The sequence below is a fragment of the Eptatretus burgeri genome, chromosome 13 (genome assembly GCF_056783735.1).
Source record: "Eptatretus burgeri isolate ZD-2024b chromosome 13, Ebu_testis_v1, whole genome shotgun sequence".
In the NCBI taxonomy this organism is placed as follows: domain Eukaryota; kingdom Metazoa; phylum Chordata; class Myxini; order Myxiniformes; family Myxinidae; genus Eptatretus; species Eptatretus burgeri.
The window spans coordinates 55,667,937-55,684,623 of record NC_140973.1 but is presented as its reverse complement, the minus strand read 5'-3'; the positions used below and the strand labels follow the sequence as shown (position 1 = coordinate 55,684,623).

Sequence of the window (16,687 nt, the reverse complement as noted above, 5' to 3'; positions counted from 1 at the left end):
CTCACTCCGTGGATTTCTTTTCCTGTTTATGTAAATTATCGTCGTGCGTTTAACGTCCGATTTGATCAGGATGCTCGATTTGCGTGTTCAATAATCAGGTTCCTGTCAGTCGACGGGTGGTGATCTTTAGGCCCGAAAGAAGCGATCACGGGTCACCTTCGGTTGAGGTAATGTTCATTTGGATGACTCCACTCGCGATGTTTTCGATAAAACTTGCAGTATTAAAGAAATATATTTGTTGGACGGATGTAAAGTCCCTCTGTCCGTGTTTAAATATTACGAAGAAAGATCGATCCGTTAAATATCAATAGGAAGTCCTTATAAATCACAACCTCAACTCGAAGGGCACTCGGGAGAGCGCATCCCACCGTCACGCAATGCCTGATCCACGAGAACATATGGGGCCCAAAACATTTTTGAAGTATCGTGTTGTACAGAACTATATCGTTTTTGGCCCAATCACCCAATGGTTAAGAATCATTAAAAAAATTAAATAATTATCGATCCAGATTTGGATTCAGATCTTCACCAAAATCGAATCAATTCGTCCTTGTCTCACACACACACACACACACACACACACACACACACACACACACACACACACACACACACACACACACACACACACACACACACACACACACACACACACACACACACACACACACACACACACACAAACACACACTCACACTCACACAACGTGTCCACCAGGTTTCGTCTGAATATTGTTGCGGACCAGGTGTCTGGTGGCGAGAGCGACCACGAGGTGGGGGAAGTTACGCCGTCTCCCACCAGACTCCCGGAATTGTCGGCCGTCGCTCCGGATAATTCTGTGACGCGGCGGGTTGCTTAACTGACCGTGGACGCCAATACCTCAACCGCGTAGCGTAGGGTCTTCCTGCCAGGTGTAATCAGTTTACCTAATTAACCACGCGGTTTCGATTACTGGGGAACCACACCCTCGGTTCGCCCCGCCCGAACCGGATCACTCTACCAACTACGGTGGAGTACCAACTACCAACTCCGGATCGGATGCAGCCGAGCGGAACTGCCAAGGACGTACTGGCTCGAATGAACAGATTATCGGGGATAAAGACCCGGCTAAACTGAGATCCGAACCATGCTGGACCAATGGAGGAAAAGCCAAAAACGAACTGGGAACATTTCTACAATCATTTATTTACACTAAGCGAGGAAAAACATGTGGTACAGGAACAGGTTTATTGGTGTGTTATGCCGGGGACAGAAGAGAGATGTAATGCGACAATTTTACAGCAACTTACAAAAGAGGACACAGAGCAGACTTGTCGCGAGAATAATAAAGGCAAGAATTACAATGATCAAAAACTTATACAATTCTACTTAAAGCACAGGCGCCACACACTCAGACGCACACTCAGACAAAATAAACCCAGTTGAATGGCAAAGGACTTTTGCAGCCAGAGAGGGAGGGAGCTGAGGTCGCAGTTCTTTTGGAACCTGAACGTTCCGAGGGAAGGGACGCTTCATGGTGCGGCACCCAACAAAGGTCGTGCAGTTTGGCCCACAGCTGCACGTGTGGAGACCGTGTCTGCGAAGGAGCCCACGTGGAGAGCACGGAGTTCAAGGTAGAACGGGGCAGCAGACACGACCCAACGAGAGACCTGGTCAAGGTTGGGTGTACTCAGACCAGCACAACAGACGAGCGGCCGAGGCGAGACGTGGGCAGGCACTCCGTGATCCACTTCCTTCTTCAACCAACAACCAAGGGACCAACTCAACCGCCGAACTCAAGACTCCACCACAGAACTCCAGAACTCGAAAGAACTCAACCACTCAACTAACGACCTTCCTTCTTTCTTTGCAACCAGCCAACGAACCCACCGAACTCTCTCACTCTACCCTGAGGATGGTGTCGTAATTTATAGATCCCCCTGGGCGGGGAGGGGCCATGGCGAAGCTGACGTCACTGTCCGCCCTGATTGGACAGGGCCTTCATGGGGTCCGCCCTTTCTGGGCGGAATTTCGGCCAGACCGGGAAAGCCCGCCCACTCCACGCATGTTTGAGGAAGGTGAACGGTGGTACGGCCAAGATTGAGTTGGAACGTTTGGGGAAGCCGAAAAGGAACTGCGGACGTGAAGATTCTGCGTCGGAAAAACGAGGCTCCGGAGATGCAGGTGGACATTGGATCGTGATTTGTTATAATAAAGATTTATTAATCTAACTAAAAAAAACATCGCAACGCACCCCCTTTTGCTTCCCCACTACACACAAGGAGGGATTCTATCTGCATATATACTTAATGGCATTATAACTAACTTTGGAACAATTGTATGTTTGTATGCATACAATTCCTAGAACCGTAACAATACGTCCACAACTTCTTGAGATATCATGTTATATATTGGTTTAGTCCAATCTCTCAATGGTGAAGAATCCCTGAAAAAATTCTCGTATCCGGATTCAGATCTTCACCAAAATTGAATCTGTTCGTCCTAGTCACACACCAAATCTGTCCACAAAATTTCATCCAGATCCGTCCACAAGTTTTTTTCAGATATCCTGCACACAGACAAACAGACAGACAAACAGACAGACAGAAAGGGGTGAAAACATAAACTCCTTCACCTTCTGGTGGCGGAGGTAATAATGACATGTATGTGTGTGTATATATGTATGTATATATATATATATATATATATATATATATATATATATATATATATATATATATATATATATATATATATATATATATATATATATACATTGTTACGGATCTGGAAACCATTTGCATTCAACATACAGATGTCCCAAAAGTCAGTTATGTCGTTAAGTATGTGTGTAGTCAGATCTCCTTCCTTTTGTCTCGTGGGAGAATCAAAGGTGTGCGTTGCGATTTATTTTAGTTAGGTTATTACATCTAACAACCATCTAACAACCATCCCATCTGCATGACCCCTCGGCCCATTACGATCCACCACCAACCAGCTGCCTTCTCGCACCCTGACGTGCCAAGGCAATATCTCGCGGTTCCGGTTTCTCGGCTCCCACCAACGTTGTAACTCTTTTACGACGACCTTTGCAACATTGATACTGTTACTCGCCAAGTATGAACCCGCGTGGAAGAGTAGCTCGGGTTTCCCGGCAGGGGCCGTTGCAGCGTTGATACTGTTACTCGTCAAGTATGAACCCGCGTGGAAGAGTGGCTGGGGTTTCCCGGCAGGGACGAAGGCCCCGCCCCGGAACGGTATGCTGTGGGACCCTGTCCAATCAAAGGCGGACAGCGAGGTGTGTTAACCAAAGCCGCTCCCCGCTGAGGGAGGTCAATAAATTCTCGAGCACGCTCTGAGGCAGGGGTCTTTTTGGGGTCTTGGAGAGTTTTTGCTGAGTCTTTTTGGGGAGTTTTGGACGGTCTTTTGCTGTTACGAAGGTCGTCGAGGCGGCGAACATGTCTCTGCTGGCCCTCTACAAGGAAGGAAAGAGCGACCCCGACCCCCCCCCCCTCCATGGACCCCGCTACTCACCACCCGAGTTCCGCCACGAACCTTGAGTCCCACACGTGCGACTGGGGACCAAACCAGTGACCATTGTCAGGTGCCGCAGCACGGAGTACCCCCTTCCTCTGATGGCCAGGTACCCAACCGAACTCTGACCCCCAGCTTGTCTCTCTCTTCAGCTGCGACGGTCAAATAAAGAACTGGGTTTCTTTTCATTTGTGTGTGTGTCTGCGTGTGGGCCCATCTTTAAGTAGAACTGAACAAGTGTTTATGGATCATTGTAAATACTTCTTGCATATTCGCATCAAGTCTTGGTTTGTGTCTTCATTTACTGTAAATAAAACTTGTTAGAAATGTTCCCAGTTCGTTTCCGTCCCTTCTTGAATTGGTCCAGTATGGTTCGGATCTGAGTTTAGGTGGGGTTTTATCCCCAATAATGCGTTCATTCCAGCCGGCACGGCTTTGCCAGGTTCTGCTCGGCTGCACCTGAACCGGAGTTGGTAGTCGGTAGTTGGAACTCTACCGCAGTCGTAAGAGTGACCCGGTTCGAGCAAGATGTGCCGAGGGCATGGTTTCCCCGGTAGTCGAAATCGCGTAGTTAATTAGGTAAATTGGTTATAGACAAATAGACCCTATGCTACGCAGTTGAGATATTGGCGTCCACGGTCAGTTGGACGACCCGCCGGCTCGCGGAGTTATCCGAGCGACCGCCTACAATTCCGGGGAGACGACGCAAGCTTTCCCCACCTCGTGGTCGTTCTCGCCACCGACCCCAGCCCACAACTGTGTATATATATATATATACACATACACATACACATACACATACACATACACATACACATACACATACACATACACATACACATATACATACATACATATAGAACCGCCTAACTTGATGAGGCAGCAGGTCACAGATCGAGTCCCATCACAGCAATTGATGCACGACCGGTCAGCAACAAGTGTCACCTGCCACACGAGCACATTGTCTCCACCCCGCTGATCTGTGCCCTGCTGACTCATCAAGTTTGGGGGTTTGTTTCAGTTATATTAATGAGCCTGATATGGTCACAAATAAACGACAAGCAGTATGTTGTCCTGATGAGCCTATAACAAGGGCAAAATGTAGATCGACATCTCTGCTTTCGTCTGTTTGTGACTATCGGCTTTAATCTCAGCCTGCAAAGGCTTGAGAACCATACGGATGCCTCCGAGTTTTCAGGTGATGTATTGGTGTAATGTATCCACATGACATCATCGTGTCATTGTCAGCATGTTTTTTTGTTGAATATATATACAGCATATATATATATATATATATATATATATATATATATATATATATATATATATATATATATATATATATATATATATATATATATATATATAAACAAAACTTCTTCGCATTTTGTGAATTATTTATTTATTTATTTTCTATGAAACCACTTCAGGGTACATTTGAGTTTTAAAATTGCTATAATAACCGATGTCTGCATTGTCAGTGTTACGCAGAGAAAGAGTGGATTGGAGGAGGACTCGGAGAACCATTATGACGATGAAGATGGTGCTTCGACCACAGCTGTGGTTCCTGGGTCTGAAAAGGTCCTTTCACCAGCAACCGATCCACCCAGAATGGGCTGCACTTGCACAGAAGCAGCTCAAGGGCAAATCGGTCGAGTCACTCATGTGGGAGGCCACTGAAGGCCTCAAGGTGAAGCCGGTTTACACGTCCCTCGATGCCGATCCTGCCCATCGGAACGAGCTGCCTGGAGTGTTTCCGTACAGCCGAGGTCCGTATCCGACTATGTACACCCACAGGCCGTGGACCATCCGTCAGTACGCCGGCTTCAGCACCGTGGAAGAGAGCAATCGTTTCTACCGAGAGAACCTGGCCGCTGGTCAGCAAGGCCTCTCTGTGGCCTTTGACCTGGCCACGCATCGTGGCTTTGATTCGGATAGCCCCCGGGTCGAGGGGGATGTTGGCATGGCTGGTGTGGCGATTGACTCGGTCGAGGACATGAAGTTGCTATTTGATGGCATACCTCTGAAACAAATGTCCGTTTCGATGACTATGAATGGTGCAGTTCTTCCAGTGCTTGCCATGTTTGTGGTAGCAGGTGAAGAACAAGGTGTTCCCTTGGCGAAGTTAACCGGTACAATTCAGAATGACGTCCTCAAAGAGTTCATGGTGCGGAACACGTACATATTTCCACCCGAATCGTCACTGCGTATCATTGCTGATATATTTAGCTTTACGGCACAGCACATGCCACAGTTCAACTCCATCTCCATCAGTGGATACCACATGCAGGAGGCAGGTGCAGATGCGGTGCTGGAACTGGCTTACACGCTTGCTAATGGGCTGGAATATTGCCGTACCGGTTTATCGGCGGGCCTGCACATTGATGATTTTGCTCCACGACTTTCCTTCTTTTGGGGCATCGGTATGAATTTCTATGTTGAGATAGCCAAGTTGCGGGCTGCACGGCGTCTTTGGGCATTGCTCATGCGGGAGAAGTTTTCTCCCTGCAATGAGAAATCCCTGTTGCTTCGCACGCACAGCCAAACCTCTGGCTGGTCACTTACTGAGCAAGACCCTTTGACAAATGTGATACGTACGACGGTTGAGGGGCTGGCAGCGGTATTTGGTGGGACGCAGTCTTTACATACCAATGCATATGATGAAGCACTAGGACTGCCGACAATACATAGCGCGCGGATTGCACGCAACACGCAACTTGTGTTGCAAGAGGAAACTGGAGTCTGCAATGTGGCAGACCCTTGGGCTGGATCTTACCTTATGGAAAGCCTGACTGACCAGATTGCTGCAGCTGCACATAAGGTCATTAATGACATTGAGGATTTTGGAGGCATGGCAAGAGCAGTCACGAAAGGAATCCCCAAGTTGCGTATTGAAGAGTGTGCTGCAAAGCGTCAAGCACGTATCGATTCTGGGGTGGAGGTTATTGTCGGGGTGAACAAGTATCGCCTGGATACTGAGGAACCAGTAGAGGTGCTGTCGATCGATAACTCAGCTGTGCGGAAGAAGCAGATTGAAAAGTTGTGCCAACTTCGAGCTAAGAGAAATGAAGGAACTGTGGTCCAGTGCCTGTCAAAGCTGAGCACAGTCTGCCGATCTGGTAAAGGTAATTTGCTGGATAGTGCGGTAGATGCAGCACGTGCTCGTTGCACTGTTGGCGAGATAACCGATGCTATGAAGGCTGTCTTTGGAGAGCATGTGGCAAGGGATAGAATGGTCAGTGGAGCATACCGCACAGAGTACGGAGATAGCGCTGAGATCAATGAAACCATAAGTTGTGTTCAGCAGTTTGAATGTAAGGTCGGACGCCGGCCTCGTATCCTTGTGGCGAAGATGGGACAGGACGGACATGATCGTGGGTCGAAGGTCATTGCAACTGGATTTGCTGACCTTGGCTTTGATGTTGACATCAGTCCCCTTTTTCAGACCCCAGGAGAGGTTGCCCAGCAGGCGGTAGACTCTGACGTTCATGTCGTTGGAGTCAGCTCGCTGGCGGCTGGCCACCGCACACTCATCCCACACTTGGTGTCCGAGCTAGCAAATCGAGGAGGTTCAGGAATCCTTGTCGTTTGTGGAGGTGTCATTCCGCCTCAAGATTACGATTTTTTGTACCAGGCCGGTTGCTCCAGCATCTTTGGGCCTGGTACGCGTCTCCCCGAAGCAGCCCGAAAAGTCCTGGAGGATATTCTGAATGGTCTGGAGAAACAGGCTAGCACCGCCTAAACTTGCACCGTACGAGAAATCCGAGGGTGGTTGAAATTTGACTTTGGACTTCTGTTGATCACTCAGCTTGTAGGCACCCTTGACAGGCAATGAAACGTCACTTTGCAAGCAACAATCTAAATTTGAACATGTGTTGTGTTTCCTGTTTCCTTTGAGTAGAAATTTTATAATAATTCGATGCTTTCTCTTTCTCTCTTTCTCTCTTTTTCTCTTTCTTTCTCTCTTTCATTTTCAGCACGTGCATTAAAACAGGAATCACGTGATTCTCGGTCTTGATTGCAAGATAATGATTAATCTAGACAGCTACATTACTCTGCCTTTGGAAACACAAACCCCAATCAAAATTAAACAACACACCAAGCATATCTGATCAGCTGTTGCTTCCAATTTGTTGCACCTCTGAGCTCAAATGGTGTCTTCTTCACTCACTGTCTATTTGCTTTGGAAATTCCAAAATGGAACTTATTTTTGTTCTTGCGATATTAGTTTTTGTTTTTTTTTGTAAACCAGTGGCTTCAAATTATGTGAATAGTGCATTCTGTAAATATATTACTGGTATAACTGTTACTGATTGTGATGACTATTATAGATGAATAAATGGATCCCAACAAAGCAACTTGGTGCAAGTTGTTACGATAGTTGTTGTTGTTGTTGTTGTCGTCCCCATAAGACATAAGTGACAAACCGATGCCATATATGGGATATAACAGTTGGTTAAGTGCACGCCATTGAATGAACTTATAATGATAACTAAATAATGTATAAGTGCTGCTGTTGCCTTCTGTAAGGCCATATTGAAAATATTAAACGTGTTTCTATTGAGGGCCAAAACTACTGCCATATTATAATGAACAATTTTTTTTGTTTGTTTTAAATGTTCATCTGAAGCACTTAGAGGTGCTTGCACATGAATCACGTGTAGGACAAAAATCTTAGCAGACATCAGTGTACTTTACTTGAATAATGAGGACGCATGATTTTGAACACGGGTTCCTCACATCAGAGCCATCGCTTCCGATGGAAATACTAAATAGGCTGACTTGTTTAATGTAGCATTTGACGTCATCTCCTGAGAGGACATCTTTGTTTACTTTTTCTGAGTGTTGGGAATACTTTGTGGGAAATGATGCTCTTTGGAATGATCTCTGAAATTATTCAAAATACTCTATATATAATAATTTGACTACGATAAATCAACCCCCACATCCACACAGCCAAATTGTGGAAAACCCACTGATGGTTGTTATTTTGAATACCCATGGTCTGATAATATTGTTTATAAATATTTTTATTGATTTAAATTAACTTGAAACTACACCCCAACAACTTCATGGTTATATATTTTACGAAAACAATATTCATCCCACTCTAAATTCCAAAGCTCCAAATGTGGTGCTCATTAATTTTGCCATCGAACAACAGATGCTGCTTTCAATTACCTTTTATATTTGAAAATAAAAATAAAAAAATTCTTAGTACGATGAAAAAATTTTGATTCATTACCCAGCCCTCCAGTCTATAGCCACTTTTGTTCCTGACCATAGCCACTCCTCTCCCCTCCACTCCACTCCACATCCAACTCCTCTCTCTCCCCTTCACTCCACTCCTCTCTCTCCACTCCTCTCTCTCTCTCTCTCTCTCTCTCTCTCTCTCTCCCTCTCCCCCTCTCTCTCTCACTCTCTCGCTCTCTCTCTCTCTCTCTCTCTCTCTCTCTCTCTCTCTCTCTCTCTCTCTCTCTCTCTCTCTCTCTCTCTCTCTCTCTCTCTCCCCTCCACTCCATTTCACATTCATTCCTCTCTCTCCCTCCACATCCATTCCAGATTCCACTTCTTTCTCCCCTCCACTCCACAGCCATTCCTCTCTCTCCCATCCACTCCTCTCCCTTCCACTCCACAGCCACCCCTCTCTCTCCTCTTCACTCCACTCCACATCCACTCCGCTCTCTCCCCTTCACTCCACTCCTCTCTCTCCCCTCCACTCCTCTCTATCTCCCATCCATTCCTCTCCCCTCCACATTCCACTTCCCTCTCCCCTCCACTCCATTCCTCTCTCTCCCATCCTCTCTCTCATCCACTCCTCTCTCTCCCCTCCACATTCCACCTCTCTCTCCACTCCACTCCACGTCACATCTACTCCTCTCTCGTGCTGTCTCATCCACTCCACATCCACTCAAGCCCTTCCATTCCCGGTACTCAAATTAATGGTCATTTCCACCTTGCCACTTTATGGTCACCGAAGCTGTTTTTATTCATCAAATGATGTCCAAGCAAGTTAATATTACAACCACTCCTGGTATTTCCTTTTTTATATTAACACACGGCTGCAGAGGTAGGCTTGGGATCCGAGGGTCCTGAGTTCAAATCCCACTCACTGTTGAATTAATACTAGGTGGGGTTGACTCTGCCTGTCATCCTTCCGAGGTCGGCAAAATGAGTGCTAGCATGCTGGTTTCCTGTGTCGGAGTGGAAAACCGTCCAGGAATGTGTCCAATCGTCAAGGAGACTGCTTCGGCAGCACCAACGCTCTGCACAGTGTATGGTCCCGATGGATGGATGGATCTTAGGTCGGGTTTCTTCCTTTTGTATGAGGGATGTTTGTAAAGTTCTAGAGAGAGACAGAGACACACACAGATGTGATGCATAGTGTTTCAAAGTGAACAGAAGCTGCGGTAACAAGGTTCGGATACAGCGAAGCGAATGCCACACAGGAATGATCCAGCCTTGGTACCCCAGGGATCTACACACCCAGTAGGGGAGGCTGAACCTGCTTCTCTCATCATGAGCATGTACCATCATGTTCTATGTAGTGTTGGTGCTGCCGAAGCAGTTAGTAAGCCATCCTGATCGGACGATAGCTTGCCTACTGTTCTCAAAGGACATCATTGGATCATTGACGTCCACAAAATAATTCTGGTGGACGGGACGCCTGTTTAATGCCCATCCGAGGCACGGCACACCCATTGATGAGGCCTGTGAATCACCAGGATGACAGTTTATAGCTTCATTGTGGAAAACGAATGAATGAAGGATATCCGCTCCCATCAGAAGGATTCAAACCCAGGGTAGACAGCTTGGAGGCGAGGTTGCGTACCTTTTGCGTCTTGAGGGCTCAGCCATCCTGCAACCCCTGTAATTAACAAGTCTGAAGACAACGATGGTTCACGAGCGGTATTTGACGATGTAGATGGTTTCAGAAGTCAAGGATGAGACAATGTGATAATGTTTGACCAAGTTATAAAAATGATCACCATGATGTGGTACGAGTGACGGGTCATTAGCTGCAAAATGTTGAAAACCCGGTTTCGTTCAACAACTTTAAAAATTTGACCTTTGCATAACCTTTAAAGGTCACAAAACAATGTTGTGGACATTAAAATAAGGAAACAGGATACGTGTTATAGCTTCATGGAGTTAGTTCGTCGAAGAAGGTCGAAAAACCCAGTTCGATTCCCACAACTTTGAAAATTTGACCTTTGTAAACTTTAAAGGTCAAAGGTCAAGGATTATGACCTTTGGTGCAAAACTTCCTCTGGAACATTCCAGGAACAATATAACGTCATATAGGCTACATGGCATTTCACACTCCTCGGATTATTATCCATACTTTGATGAAATCATCGTAAAAACAAACTTGAAGGGGGCGCCACGGGAAAGGTGTTTGAGATAGAGAAAAATGGTTTTATGACTTTAGGTGGGGAATGACCTTAAGATTATGCATAAAAAATATTGTCATCCTAGCTCTCAAAGTTTGGGTGGTCGTCTTATTTTTATGTCAAAATTCGAAATTTTCTAAGTTCTTGACCTTGGGACTAAAATGAAAAATCGAGCTCCGTGGGGCTATGCAGGTGCCATTGGGCTAACCAAATACTGAAACCCCTGTCAGATTCGCCAAAACCCCCTAGGAGAAGATGTATATTGAAATCGGCTACCCCCTAAAAACACGTTTTTTGGGCGTGGCTCTGCCCATAATGGGCGCACCACGCCCATTTTCAGGAAACCACAACTCGATCATGATTATAAACCTCCCACCAAAATTTTATCAGGATCGGATCAAAACTCACGGAGCTATGCTCGGGACAGACAGACATACAGACAGACAGACAGACAGACAGACAGACAGACAGACAGACAGACAGACACACAACAATAACGAATATAGTGGTCACTTATATTTTTCGTGAAAATATTTTTTTCATGAACCAATTATATTTTTCGTGAAAATATTTTTTCGTGAACCAATAAAAGGTTGAATTGACCAATTGTTAGCGCTTGACATAAATGACCTAATTAAAGATTCATAATGATTGTGATGTATGCTGTATTTTAAATTTCCTTTAATAAATGGACATTACTCAACATGACCTTTCAACACTGTCACATATTTAGGTTCACCGAACGATGATGATGATGATGATGATATTTTCGATATTGTGTGAATAATATTTTTTTATTTTTTGGAACAACCAATGTAGTAGGTTGTACTTTGTTCGAATGCAGCACAAGGCTGTGGGGTAGCATCATTGGCTGGGGGCACAGCTGTGCCACTCACTGATGCAGTGCCCTCTGCTGGTTATGGAAGGAATTTATTACTTGTTCATGGTGCTCAAGACAGCTCACCAAGTCGTCACGAAGGACACCATGGGATCTTTAACATCTACCAACGAATACCGCAGACAAGAGGTCCAGTTTCATGTCCAGCCAAGGGACGACAAGTACATTGATGAATGACCTGTCTGTGAAACACGAAGATGGCAGTTTATAGCTGGGTCCAGATTCAAACCCAGGCTTGACAGCTTCGAGGTGAGTGTGCATACCTCTCGGTTGTCCTGACAGCCCCATCTATTGGTAATCTTATTAGCGAGATCGCTTAATAGTTTAATTAATTGTGCAAAACGAATGAATAAATTAGGAGTGAATTAGGACTTTCTTTTATTGAAGAAATGAAAGATAACAGATGATGGATTGAAATTTGAGTAAACTGCGCAGAAGTTAATCAAGCATGTTTTTTGGAATTATTTATTTTGTTCCCAGACCTGACCTGACCAGGATATTCTCTCTCACCACCAGGATATTCTCTCCCACCACCAGGATATTCTCTCCCACCACCAGGATATTCTCACAACACCAGAATATTCTCTCCCACCACCAGGATATTCTCTCCCACCACCAGGATATTCTCTCCCACCACCAGGATATTCTCACAACACCAGAATATTCTCTCCCACCACCAGGATATTCTCACAACACCAGAATATTCTCTCCCACCACCAGGATATTCTCTCCCACCACCAGGATATTCTCTCCCACCACCAGGATATTCTCTCCCACCACCAGGATATTCTCTCCCACCACCAGGATATTCTCTCCTTCCACCAGGATAGCCACTAACACTTCCAGGATATTATCTCCCACCATCTGGAAAGCCACTCACAACCACCAGGATATTCTCACAACACCAGAATATTCTCTCCCACCACCAGGATATTCTCTCCCACCACCAGGATATTCTCTCCCACCACCAGGATATTCTCTCCCACCACCAGGATATTCTCTCCCACCACCAGGATATTCTCTCCCACCACCAGGATATTCTCTCCCACCACCAGGATATTCTCTCCTTCCACCAGGATAGCCACTAACACTTCCAGGATATTATCTCCCACCATCTGGAAAGCCACTCACACCACCAGGATATTCTCACCCACCACCCGGAAAGCCACTTCCACCACCAGATAAAGACTCCTCTCAGCAGGCTATCAATTCCTACAATCAGGATATTCTATCCCAACACCTAGAAAGCCACTCACACCTCCAGTATATTCTCTCCCACCACCTGGAAAGCTACTCCCACCACCATAATATCCACCACACCATCAGGATATCCTCTCCCACCACCAGGATAGCCATGCCCACAACCAGGGTATTCTCTCCTACCACCAGGATAACCACCCACATTACCAGGGTATTCTCTCACGCCACCAGGGTATTCTCTCACACCACCAAGGTATTCTCTCCCACCACCAGGATATTCTCTCCCACCACCAGGATATTCTCTCCTTCCACCAGGATAGCCACTAACACTTCCAGGATATTATCTCCCACCATCTGGAAAGCCACTCACACCACCAGGATATTCTCACCCACCACCCGGAAAGCCACTTCCACCACCAGATAAAGACTCCTCTCAGCAGGCTATCAATTCCTACAATCAGGATATTCTATCCCAACACCTAGAAAGCCACTCACACCTCCAGTATATTCTCTCCCACCACCTGGAAAGCTACTCCCACCACCATAATATCCACCACACCATCAGGATATCCTCTCCCACCACCAGGATAGCCATGCCCACAACCAGGGTATTCTCTCCTACTACCAGGATAACCACCCACATTACCAGGGTATTCTCTCACGCCACCAGGGTATTCTCTCACGCCACCAGGGTATTCTCTCACACCACCAAGGTATTCTCTCACACCACCATGATATTCTCTCCCACCACCAGGCTAGGCACTCAAACAACCAGGATATTCTCTCGCACCACCAGGATATTCTTTCACACCACCAGGAGAGCCACTACACCATCAGCATACCCTCTCCTATCAGCAGGTTTTCCATTCCTAAAACAAGATATTCTCTCCCACCACTAGGATCGGCACACCCACCACTGGATAATCACTCCTATCAGCAGGATTTCCATTCCTACCATCAGGATATTCTCTCTCACTCCCAGGATAGCCACTCACACCACTTGGATATACACTCACACCCCCACCGGGATAACCACTCACACCCCCACCAGAATATACGCTCACACCACCAGGTATCCCCTCCCACTGCCGGGATATCCTCTTTTACAACCGAGATATGCCAACCAACACCTCTTCCACCATCAGGATATTCTCCACCACGACCAGGATAGCCACGCATGCCCATCAGCGGGTGAACCACTACTATCAGCAGGATATCCATTCCTACATGCCTGGAGTTGGTTTAATGGTTAGGGTGGTGGGCTTGGGATCCTGCATTCAAATCCCCCTTGGCTGTTGAATTAATACCAGGTGGGGTTGACTCTGCCCGTCATCCTTCCGAGGTCAGCAAAATGAGTGCCAGCTTGGTGGTATCCTGTGTCGGAGTGGCGACCCGTCCAGGATTGTGCGCAATAGCCAAGGAGACTGCTTCGGCATCACCAACGCTCTGCACAGAGTACGGTGCCAATGGATGGATGGATCCATTCCGACTATCACGAGAGTCACTCACACCATTAGGGTAGTCACCCCTACCAGGGCTTGCATACATTCACGGTACTCCCACTACCTGGATATGCACTTACACCACATGGACATTCACTCCCACCACCAATATAATGACTCCCACCATCAGGACGCACTACCAGAATATTATTTCCAACCAACAGGACACACCACACGGATAATCCAATCCCAACATTATGATATTTACTTCCACCGCCAGGATAGTCACTCCCACACAAGTGTGACACACCATCAGAATGTTCCTTGTATTTGTGTTTGTGACGTGCAACGACGTCTTGGTATTTAATAAATGACCAAACATACCCTTGGAGACCATCTCTTTAAGACAGAGGACGATCTTCGGGAGTGTGTGTGGATAGGAGATGGCTGGGAAGATGGAGGAGGGATGGCTGAGTAGGCGTGAGGGGGAGGGGCTCAAAAAATCTACCATGTTCACATAATGTACGTAATAAATGGATGAGCCATTGTGATGTTGGTCGTCTGTTCAAACCGTCGCATGAAACCATCGAAGAGTGATGAATGAATATTTGTTGCAAATGTTGTTGTTGTCGGAAGTCGTTGTTTTAATGAAAATTAAAATAAGAAACATTTCCCCCCCCCGCCCCCCCCCGGTTGGAATTCCACGACGGATCTGCGTTTTAACGAAATGAAAGTCCGCACGTTGCTCTTCCAACACACGAGAGAATGTCAGGTTGGGGTGAGGGTGTTGTTGGGGTTAGGGTGTTGTTGGGGTTAGGGTGTTGTTGGGGTGAGGGTGTTGTTGGGGTGAGGGTGTTGTTGGGGTTAGGGTGTTGTTGGGGTGAGGGTGTTGTTGGGGTTAGGGTGTTGTTGGGGTGAGGGTGTTGTTGGGGTGAGGGTGCTGTTGGGGTGAGGGTGCTGTTGGGGTTAGGGTGTTGTTGGGGTGAGGGTGTTGTTGGGGTGAGGGTGTTGTTGGGGTGAGGGTGCTGTTGGGGTGAGGGTGCTGTTGGGGTGAGGGTGTTGTTGGGGTGAGGGTGTTGTTGGGGTGAGGGTGTTGTTGGGGTTAGGGTGTTATTGGGGTGAGGGTGTTGTTGGGGTGAGGGTGCTGTTGGGGTGAGGATTTTGTTGGGGTTAGGGTGTTGTTGGGGTTAGGGTGTTGTTGGGGTTAGGGTGTTGTTGGGGTGAGGGTGTTGTTGGGGTGAGGGTTTTGTTGGGGTTAGGGTGTTGTTGGGGTGAGGGTGCTGTTGGGGTGAGGGTGTTGTTGGGGTTAGGGTGTTGTTGGGGTGGGGGTGTTGTGGGGTTGAGGGTGCTGTTGGGGTGGGGGTGTTGTTGGGGTTGGGGTGTTGTTGGGGTGAGGGTGTTGGGGTGAGGGTGTTGTTGGGGTGAGGGTGTTGTTGGGGTGAGGGTGCTGTTGGGGTTAGGGTGTTGTTGGGGTGAGGGTGCTGTTGGGGTGAGGGTGCTGTTGGGGTGAGGGTGTTGTTGGGGTTAGGGTGTTGTTGGGGTGAGGGTGTTGTTGGGGTGAGGGTGTTGTTGGGGTTAGGGTGTTGTTGGGGTGAGGGTGTTGTTGGGGTGAGGGTGCTGTTGGGGTGAGGGTGTTGTTGGCGTTAGGGTGTTGTTGGGGTGAGGGTGTTGGGGTGAGGGTGTTGTTGGGGTGAGGGTGCTGTTGGGGTGAGGGTGTTGTTGGGGTCAGGGTGTTGTTGGGGTGAGGGTGATGTTGGGGCGAGGGAGCCGTTGGGGTGCGGGTGATGCTGGGGCTAGGGCGTTGTTGGGGTGAGGGTGTGGGGGTGAGGGTGTTGTTGGGGTGAGGGGGTTGTTGGGGTGAGGGTGCTGTTGGGGTTAGGGTGTTGTTGGGGTGAGGGTGTTGTTGGGGTGAGGGTGCTGTTGGGGTGAGGGTGCTGTTGGGGTGAGGGTGTTGTTGGGGTTAGGGTGTTGTTGGGGTGAGGGTGTTGTTGGGGTGAGGGTGTTGTTGGGGTGAGGGTGTTGTTGGGGTGAGGGTGTTCTTGGGGTGAGGGTGTTGTTGGGTTCCAAGCTCGTCCAAGGAATGTTCACGAAACCTTTACATTGTTTGAACGTGCGTTTGAAAACAATTGCTGCAACTAGTGAACCAACCGGCCGTACTCGAACCGCAGTCGGTGTTTTGCGCATTTCAAGCCGACAGGGCGGGGCGCAGTCACAGCCTCGGGCACCCAACCGGAGTCGCG

General features: G+C 47.4%; 1 protein-coding gene across 1 annotated transcript; it reads left to right on the top strand.

Moving 5' to 3' along the window:
• MMUT (methylmalonyl-CoA mutase) lies at positions 1-7,871 on the top strand. The gene is made up of 2 exons (XM_085852522.1): positions 1-167; positions 4,995-7,871. Exon 2 carries the CDS (start codon positions 5,042-5,044, stop codon positions 7,253-7,255), a length of 2,214 nt encoding a protein of 737 aa, XP_085708648.1. The 5' UTR covers positions 1-167; positions 4,995-5,041; the 3' UTR covers positions 7,256-7,871.
• Positions 7,872-16,687: the final 8,816 nt, after the last annotated feature.